Source organism: Pundamilia nyererei, unplaced genomic scaffold (genome assembly GCF_000239375.1).
Source record: "Pundamilia nyererei isolate P.nyererei 1_Seehausen unplaced genomic scaffold, PunNye1.0 scaffold00390, whole genome shotgun sequence".
Taxonomy (NCBI): Eukaryota; Metazoa; Chordata; class Actinopteri; order Cichliformes; family Cichlidae; genus Pundamilia; species Pundamilia nyererei.
In genome coordinates, this window is record NW_005187791.1 from 137905 (window position 1) to 148121 (window position 10217).

The window sequence follows — 10217 nt, forward strand, 5'->3', positions numbered from 1 at the left end:
TGAATATGTTTGCTGTGCAGTGCAGTGGGTATCGAATCCATATAGAAGGGAGTCATCCTTGTTGTGCTGTAATAAGTGAAAGGCAGCAGGTTAATGAGGGCAAATATAATGGATAAACATGGTTATTCACACACAGGGACTTCAAATAAAATTGCCTTGTATAGCTAGAAACTAGGGCTGTGCGATATGGCCTAAAATCCATATCACGGTATAATTTGAAGCATGAGCGGTAACAATATATTTCGCAATATCTTCTTTTCTTCTGTATAACATTTTTTACACACTATAGGGCACACTTAAAATCCTTTAAGTTTCTGAAACATCGACAGTGTGCCTTATCTATGAATTATGGTTGTGCTTACTGACCTTGAACCGATTTTACGTAGCACACAGCGTGCAGCAATATGTCAAATGTTTTAGTACGACTTTGGTAAGCTATGAATGCGCACTGCTAGATGCATTGTCGGAGCGTTACGGCTACCGTAGTCAGGAGCCTCGCGGAGTAATCTGGGTCCTAAACCAGTGTTGCCAACTTAGCGACTTTCTCGCTATATTTAGTGAGTTTTCAGACCCCTTAGCGATTTTTTTTTTCTCTTTCTTTTCTGAAAAGCGACTAGCGACAAATCTGGCGACTTTTTCTGGTGTTATTGGAGACTTATTTATGACGACTTTTTGACATGAACGCGCGTATCGCTCTTACTCTCAACAAGCAGCGGTGCTGCCGTGGGCACCGCACCCGTGCCAAAGCGCTCACGGGCGGAGGATAGTCCTCCCCCCGCTGCTATCAGGGCAGCAGATGTTCACGCCTGTGCGTCCAAACTGCAAATGAATTGCGCATGAGCGAAGCCGCTGCTCCGCACTGACTGTAACGCAGTCAGTTCTTCTTTTACTCGTATGCTGTTTTGTGGATCACAAGGTTTAAAACTACTTATAAACACACACACAAAGCAACTCCACCAGAGTGCCTATTTTGGGTCACTTTTGCCGGTCCAAGTGCGAGGGACCAAGCAGCCAAAGCAAAGAGGACACAGGCGAAAAAGTGTCTTCAAAAAGGGTTTTCTTTATTTTAACCCTCAAAGTCCAAAACTAACAACATTCAAAACCATTCTTAGCAGGCCCATAAAACAGGTCAACTAAATATAACTCTATGAAAAGTAATTTCCAGAAACTTAAACAAAACAAAGTGAGACACAACTCACAAACTCACCTAATTACAAAGACACATGAGAGTAGCTTTTATAATGATTTGGCCAAACCATTTACACACAATAGGGGGAAAATAAAAACGCACACTAATATTAACTAAGCACAGAATAACCTAACTAAACCTTAAACACCCCTGCTCCTGGTAAGCCCATGGTTGGTCCTGCTGAGCAGGCATTTTGTTCCCAGAGTCCTCAGCCACGCCTTTTTCCCAGAGAGGAAACAGCCACCGCCCAAACCCAGGTAACTCAAAGAAAGAGAAACACACGATGTTGCTATAATACCAGTGTTAGGTTTAACCAAATGATTAATGAAGAAAACTGCAAAGCAAACTAATAAAGTAAAAAATGGACTAATTTACCCCTGTGTGGCCGATGCATCACACCAAGCCCGGGTAAAGGAGCAGGGTTGGAACACAAAACAAACCAAAAAAGCCAAAAACAATAATCACTAAAAGAAATTTAATTTGTAGTTCTAAATAAATTCTAACTGCATTTAGGAAGTTTTTTACTGTCTCTTCCACGATGTTATTTCTCTCTCCGACAGCGTAGGTTACAATTAAATTAGCATTACCAATTATGCAAATTAGGCGATGACGTCATTTAGCGACTTTTAGCGACTTGCAGGACAGCCAATAGCGGTTTTCCTTACTGAGGAGTGGGCAACACTGTCCTAAACTCCGTCTGCTTCAGGTCCCAAAGTCAAACGAACACTGCAGCATCACCGAGAGTTAAAAACTGTCTAAATTCTTTCATCTGCAATAAAACGATCAGCGTTGCTGCTTTACCAGGTGTAACAATTAAGTTTAACATCCATGAAAACAGGATTTATTAAATTAAACAGAGTTAGAAGTTAGCAGGAAGCTAGCTCGCTAGTTTCCACCTAAACATGATCTTCACAAGGTTTACATTGCACCACTTTGTCTTAGTTTAAGGGTTCTGCTCCAGACCCTCGTCGTGTGTTTACTATCACCTTTACTATCAGGCCTGTGGGGAATTTTCGCAGGTATGCCGTGGGACCTCTGCTGACGTCAAGCATAGACAGATACGCACATGCATTTACCCGTGGTGCAGGGTTTTCCCCCCTCATGCTGCTTGTGGTAAATCTGACTCCAGAGACCCAAACCACTGTAACTTGCTGTACAGTACAAGTGTGTATCCATGCAGTTTTCACTGACATCACCTTCCCAGGGGTCCATCACACACTTGCATCCTCAGCATTGCGACTTGTGTTGTCACTGCTTCTCCTCTCGGTCCTATCTAAAGTGCTGAAAAAAATACATCCCCAGACACGTAGCCTCATACTTTCTAGGTAATTGTTGTCGTGACCAAAAACTAATTTTGCAAGTTTATTAAGGCAGGCTTTAATAAAAAACTCAGCTCCCGCACTGTCGCCCTGCTGCTGACAGTCTTGTAGTTTGCCTTATCGCACATGGCAGGGCCAGAAAGGTGATTTATTACCTTTCGTTTTTACTTAAAAATTAAAGCCCCCCCCCCTTTTATTTTGACAGGTTGCTGCTCTGAGAAGCATTTACCCTTGCCTTGACAACCACCACAGCACAGGCATGCACACAGATCTCTGGATGGCTATACGTCTATATTATAGATTTGCTTTTTATTACACCTACCAGATACTATTATTGGGGAAGCGGCAGCATAGAGATTTAAGGAATGGGGTTGGGACTGGAAGTTCGGTGGCTTGTCCCAACTAGTAAATGGAAAAAGTGAAAAAGAAACCTTTTTTTTTTTCCTTCATCCTATTGCAAGAGAAACTGAGGAAAGTGAAGCACACATAAGTATGACGGTGTTTCCTCACTGGTCCATCAGAGCTGCTACAGTAAAGCTGTATTTGGCTGCTGAAATAGAGGAAGCTCATTTCAGGAGTTTCAAGTAAAGTGAAAGCCACTTGCAGCAGCTGACCAAAGTTTAAAGGTGTTTCATGCATTAAATGCATTTTTTCTTCTAACTCTATTTCCCCCTTCTGCTTTCACTGACCTCTGTCCAGCCTCTTCCTCCAAATGCACGCAGTCTCTGCTCAAATCCAGAGGTGAAAGGGTTAAAAGCTTTCACTGCAATGAAGAGGGCCCGGCTTATCCCCGAGTCTATTTTTAGAAGCACACACACAGGAGAGATGTGCACGTGCAAGCACGGCGAACAAACGATCATTATTTTTGGTCTCCTGTGTAGATTCTCCTCGCCGTGATTGAGCGCTTTGTTGCCGTGCGGCTAAAAATGGAGCACGGGGCGAGTGCATGCGTGACACGACCGCTGGCTCTTTTGTGCGGGCGGTCATTGTGCTAGGTGCATGAGCCTCATCGAGGGTAATTTCGAGCCTCATTGTCACGTTTGCCTGGCCGTCCACTTGTGCTGACATGTTGTTTTCTGCCCCTCCGAAACCCAATTACAAAATTGTGGCAGATTGCAAAATGCACTTCAGTGGCGTGTTCCCACAAATGCCGCACCCTCTCTCCCTCGCTGAACCCGGTGAACACAGATGAGGCTGCTGCCAGCCAGACGGTCTGTCAGCGCTGTCCTCCCATGCGCCACCAACTTGGCTGAACATGAGAGTCCCATCCCAGGACAAACCCAGGGGGTTTCTTGTGCAGCGTCTGACTCGCCTGGATGCAAAAGGTTCACCGTGTCCTCACCAGCATCCTGCTGCTGCAGCCATGCTTGTCCTCCTCCAAAATAATAATAACACCTAAAACATGCTATTTATGCAGGATGATGTCTCAGCATATGAGAAAAGCTGCGGTTTTAATTGGTGGCAGGACAAAGACAGTGCAGAGCGAACATGAGCTAATGAAGGGACGCATCTTTTGTCCCCGCGTCTTTTGTCTAGTCCCAGCTGAGAAACGGGATACACTGTGTTCTGCCAGCATGCTGTCAGCGGCAATTACGGTTTACACTGCTGCCTGGGAGCCCAATCCTTGTGCCTTTTGACATGGTGCTCCACAGTGCTTGCCACGAAGCACAAATGTCTGGCCAGGGCATCAAGGAAATACTACGGTTACGCAAGAGGATCAATGCATCATCTTTGTCGGAATTCGAAGCACACGAGCGCTTAAAGAGTCGAGATGTGCGTGCATGGTAGGTGCGGAGCAACTGCGAGCTCTGATGCTGTGGGTGTTTGCTGTTGTAAGGCCCAGCGAGCAAAGCTTTACGGTTGCATCACAAATCTCCTAGCAACCATCATGGCTGCCCATTAAGTAGAGAATGTTAAAGATGGACGCAAGATCGCTGTCAGTTGAAATAATTTGCACTTTTCAGGTTTTGTGGGTTAATTCGGGCTAATGTCTGCTTTTGTTGTCACCAAATAAACGAATAACAGCGCACGCTTTGGAAACTCTTTTTGCCTTCAACAGCCAGCAGGACGACGACGTGCTCGACGAACGCTGGAATCAAGTTACAGAGTTTTAACATATGTTCATAACTTATTGGGAAGCTCTCACTTTTCTGCAAGCTTTCTCGTTTTGTTTTGGGGTTTTTTTGTCTCCATAAATGTAAAGTTGAACCATGCAGCTCCATACAACCATACAGCTGCTCTCAAATGATATCGAAAAGCTTATCACTGGCATCAGAATCCCAGTTGATAGGGATTTGTACGGAAGAGGATTAGGGCCACTGAACAAAAGCCTGTGCTTGAGATTTTTTTGTGTGTTTTGTTTCTCACAACTCTGAGAGAAAAGTCAAAATTCTTACCTCAGAATTCTTTGGGGGGTTTTTTCCCCAGAAAGTCAGAATTCTGAGAATAATGTCGGAGAAAAGGTTATTCTCAGAAAAAGTCGGAATTCTGAAAAAAAAGTCTGACTTATGACTTTTTTCTGAAAATGTCAGAATTCTGAATTTCTGAGAAAAACCTAAGAATTCAAAAACAGAAAAATACAAAGTTTTACTTCTATTTAAAATGTCTTTTTATTTTGGGGGAATATACACCCCATTTTTTAAGATGCTCTAATTGTCTTCCAAATTTTCATAAAGCAGCGTTGACTGGATTTTTCGCTGAAGTTGATTTTTAAGTCGATTGCAGCTCTGTTTGTGTCGCATTGCCTCACTGCACAGTAGATTTAGTATGTATGTTGGGGTGAATCGAGCCATGCTGTTGTAAAACATGTTGCTGAAGTGATGAGGCCTTTCTGTTTTAAAATGCCCCAAAACTTGTATTTATATCATTCAGCATTAATGGTGCCTTCACAGATGTGAAAGTTGCACGTGCATTACTGAACCCCTGAATGCTTTTACTGCTTGGTAAACGCTGCAAATTCAAACATCGTAAAAGTACAGCAAGCAGCAATCCGGCAGCTGTCTTGGTTCCAACCAGGTTGTGTTATGAATGTACATTTGGCACTCTCATATTTGAGATCCTAGTCGAAGGAAGTGGCAAATATCATTATTATGCACCACAGTCGAAACGGAGTGTGAAAGGGCCAATTTATGGGACCGTTCTTGTACAGTTGTGTGCAGTGGCAACAGGCTCGTTGTCACAACCCTCTGTTGAATGTTGTGGCATTGTTTGCTTTTGGTGCACAGTGAATTCAGGCCTTCACGTACTGAACATGACTTCAAGTATTCAAGATTTTGACTGCTGTGGAAGTCAAATTGGCCTGGGCTATTTGCTATGATGCAAGCAAACCAGTTGGTCTTCACCGTGTGGCGTTGGTGGTTTTCTCTAAATCAGGCGCGTTATCTTAAATGTGCGGCTTTTTTGAACATATCTCACACGTAAGTAAGTCACACGTAAGCCCTTATGGTCTGTGGAAGTTGCACAGCAAAACAGCGTTTTGGACACGCGTCTGCAGCGTAATGACCAATTTCCAACTCATTTCTGATTTTTCTGTCACATGTAAGATGTGTGACCGCCTTGTTTTTCCAAGTCTTCCAGCTTGAAACGAAAGGTCAGATGGTTGTTTTCTGACCGTCCGCAGGACGCAAACTTGGCCGGGGCTCACGCAGGGGTCACTCATTCTCTTTTTATCGGGGTCCCTGACGTCAGCCGGTGCCCTTGGGAAGCGAATCTGCGACCCAGAGGAAAAAGCCTCTTCAAGGAGAGGCGTGTTTGATTAATCGTATTGTTCCTGTCGGGTTCACCTTGCTCGCTGGAGTCACCCTGGACAGAGCAGCCAGAACGGAAGTGCGCTGAATGTAATGAGGGCCGGAGCATCCTTCCTCTCTTTCTCAGTCACTGTCTCGCTTTGTAAATGCCACAGCGGCGCAGACAAACGTCTCATTCTCTTTTCTCCCGCATAACAAAGGCCTCTGTCAACATACAGTATGCTCTCGTTGCCAGGACCGGGTCAAGTTTGCCTCTTGTCTCTCCTGGGAGATGCGGCGGACGGAGCCCCTTCACCATTTTGCTAAGCTTGTTAGTCCTGCACCCCCCCCCCCCCCACCCATTTATATTCCCTATGACAACATATTTTTGATGCAGCTACGCTAACTTGAGTCGACTAACTCTCTGCCTGAGGGTAGAAGAAGCTATTTATGGCTCCCTGTCTCCCGATTCTTACCCAGTGGAACTGAAGGATGGAAGGATGGAGAGGAATGGAGAAAGGGAGATATGAAGGAGCTACATTGAGGTGTTGGGGGGGGCTCTGCTGTGTAACTAGGCTACATTTAAGATTGATGGATCCTGTCGCCAAGGTATAGGGCACTACTTTGGCGGGTTATCGCTTCATTACGTTGCTCTCCGACTGCTGTGTGTCCCACTCTCCCTCTTCAGTGCTCCAGCACACACCTATGCTCCCTCCTCCCCACGTGAGTGTCGGGTATCAACCCTGCGGTTTGGGGCTGAAAGCTTATACGCTTTGTCTAACTAACCACAGACAACGACACGCGCACCCCTCCACCAATTCCCCACACTTAAAAGTCGGAGATGTAAAGCTCCCACCAGCAATTTGTGCAAAAGCAGGGCGTAGAATTACTCCAAGCCACAGGTGTCATGCACAGGCAGATGCACCTCATTTCCATTGCAAAATGCAGCAGCGTGTGTTTCATTTGAAAAGGAACGTCAGGGGATATCGGCTCTCACCGATGCGGACGGGTTTGTTTTTGGAGAGGCTTTGACCACCTTGTAATATTTCCTCGCTCTTTACATAAAGTCTGCAGGAGTTTGAATTTGAATGTCACCTGTGTGTGTAGATCTGTTTCAACAGGGCCAAATGTGACACTCAAGCCCACGCCCAAACCCTCACTTGTTGGGGGGGACAGGGTGGTTGAAGGTGGAGGGTTCGGGGGTACTGGTGCATCAATTCGCGCAAGGTGGCGCGAGACGAATGCACGTACATAATCAGCGCAAAACGCATCCCTGCAGCTTCAAGGCTAATTAAGAGCGTGCGTCTGTGTGTATGTGCCCGTCTGGTCCAGAGAGAATTCCAGAAATAGATCACGCACAGCGAGACGCTCGCCCGTTTCCCTCTCCTTTTTTTTCCTTTTTGATGCCTCCGGAGGGATTTTACATGGATTTTCATCTCGCGTCCAAAAGGAATAATTGCATATTTGTGCCCCTCAGATGTTTTTGAGCCTTGTGCTCAGGATTTTTAGATGTAAATGTATTTATACACAGATGGCTCAGGTGCTCGTGTTTACTATGAATACACACACATATAGAGGATGGATGCAGCAGCAGTAGTCGCAGGTTTGTGTGCGGTTGCAATGCATGCACTATTTCAATGTCAGTGTTTTTTTTTCTCGTTTCGCCGTTTCGTTGCTTTTTCCTCCATCTTTCCATCGCCTCATCATCCCTGCTTCCCTCTACCTCTCTCCCCTCTTACCCCCTCCATCCCCTGATGCATCCTCCTCCTCCACCACTACCCTTCTCCGTGGCTCTGCTTTTTATAGCCATGTCTTCCCAGGGCTCGGCAGCTACAAAAGCCTTTTCATGTTGCCACTATAATTACAGCCTACACACACACAGACACACACACACACATGCGCACACATGCACATTAGAGGAGTGTCTTTGTGTCTGTATGCATGTGTGTTGTGTGTGTGTGCGCCTGTGTGTGCTCCTGCATGTGCCGTTACACACAAAAGGGTGAGCTATTTTTACCTCTCTCCCTCCCTCCCTCTCCTCCTCTCCATCGCTCCCCCCACCTCCCCGCCACCACCATCCCCCTCATCCCTCTCTGCCGCCGCTGCTTGCTGCCAGCCACATTTGCTATGCTGAGCACAGGCAGCATCAGTCGAGCCCCAACTCCTCTCCTCTCCTCTCGCACGCTGAACTCGCGCGCCCCTCGGCGTCCCCTCAGAGCTTTTCCGAGCACCCCCGCGGTCGCGAAGACCCTCCGCGCATTCACCACTCGCTTTCTCTCTCCGGCCAATGGAACGCGCTCAGGTGTCGGTACCGTTGCCGCTGCACGCGCCGGCCACAGCGCAGATGACCTGAAGCCCGCTTGTTTGCACTGTGGCTCTGTTTCTTTTTTTCTTTTAAAAAACTGCCCGATTAGGTTTGTCGCTGGAAGCTTGTCTCAATGTTGCGGACCATATTTGAAGCGGAGTGTTCTCTCTCTCCCACAGAGGGAATCCTGGGAAAGGAGCAGCCGCTCGAGGTCCTGAAGACATCGGCGCTCAACCACATCCCAACAGGTTGGACACTCTGGATGTTTGTTTGGGTGCACGTGTATGTGTGTGTGAGCTTCTATAAACCAGAGTGTGTGTGTGTGTGTGTGTGTGAACAGACGTGATTTCACTATTAACCACATCCTGTGTCACTTTGCATGCGTGTTTGTTTCTCCTGGGATGTCATAAATTGTCGTGCCGTTTGTGAAGTGCCATCACGTCAGAGATGTCTCTGCACTTTGTCCGACTGAAGGTTGACGGCGTTTGACGGGACGACGCCGTACTTCTGTTTTATTTACGCTGGTGTGTCAGCGTGACGTTTGTTTTTCCTTTTTCTTGGTTTTTTTTTTTGCTGAATGACAATCCAGCAGTGTGTTTGCGAGCTCACGTGAAACTACACCAAAACAAACTATTACAGTTTCATCTCCCCCAAACAAATCACACCACTTCCTGTGAACCCCGCCACCCCGAGTATGCTCAAATCGCCAAGTGTTTATTAGCAGCATACAAGCGTGGAGAGTTCATAGCAGCGAGAGGACAGAGGAGAGATGGAGCAGCGCAGAGGGAGGCCAGAGTACAGAAGTGAAAGGGGCACAGATGGAGAGATGAGGTAATCTGAAGGAGAAATGAGTCTGAGGTAATATATGCATAATGCATTATCTAATTCAGTAATGAGGGCGCTTCTAATGCTTCTAACACAGAACAATTTGGATTGTCGTGGTTGAAAAATAGTTACAAAAGAAAACAAAAATGGCAAAAGGCTGATTCATAAATTTCCTCCCCTGCTGCTCTTTCCACGGCTCTCCCAGAGCAGCGATGAAGAAGTGCTGTAAGCTCGAACAGCCTGTTGCTTCAGGGGAGCAAACAGCAAAGTTTCATCTTTGGTTCGACCCTAAGCGTCTTGGTCTTTCACGGGCTTCACGCGCTCCCTCTGTTGGGGTTGTTTTCTGCGCGCCTTCCGGCTGCGCTGATAAAATATTGAAATCTGCCGGAGTGACTTCATCAGATATTCTCCAAATCTGTTGTCTTGGATACAGAGCGGCTCGGGGCCCTCCGCTTTGGTGTGACCCCGGACCGTTTGGTTCTTTCTCCTGAGAAGCGAGAGCTGCGGGAAATCTTAGCATCTACATCGCTGCATCATTAAAGCCGCTTTTGTCATGTGATCCTAATGTAACCAGATGCTGGTGGTTGCATCTTTGCACACAGTGCAAAGCTCTGGTCGGTGCACCTGCACGCAGCTGCGCAGGTCCATTTTTTCACCAGCGTTGTGTTTGTTTGTTTTTTTTAACCGAATAAATTGCGTTTCCTGCAAATCTGCAGAAGCTCAAAGCAGAGATGTCGTAATTTAGCCGCAGACTCTGGTGCCAGCTTCTTGTTTGTTAGGATGCTGACATATCTTATGTAATGCTAAACCGACTGCTTGGAGGTTTTGAAGTGCTAGTTAGACATATCAGGCAC

At 46.4% G+C, this 10217-nt stretch overlaps 1 protein-coding gene across 3 annotated transcripts in view; it reads left to right on the plus strand.

Annotated features, from left to right (window-relative positions):
* The window catches only part of LOC102199919 (histone deacetylase 4-like), an 80776-nt gene that overhangs the window by 16684 nt on the left and 53875 nt on the right, over positions 1 to 10217 (plus strand). The window contains exons 1-2 of one of the 3 annotated variants that reach the window (XM_005752899.1): positions 4258 to 4292; positions 8718 to 8786. In XM_005752899.1, coding sequence (XP_005752956.1) covers positions 4280 to 4292; positions 8718 to 8786 — 82 coding nt within the window. In that variant the 5' untranslated portion in view covers positions 4258 to 4279. Of the gene's footprint in view, positions 1 to 4257; positions 4293 to 8349; positions 8787 to 10217 lie in introns of those variants that run through there. The other 2 variants (XM_005752898.1, XM_013915872.1) reach the window with 2 other exon arrangements.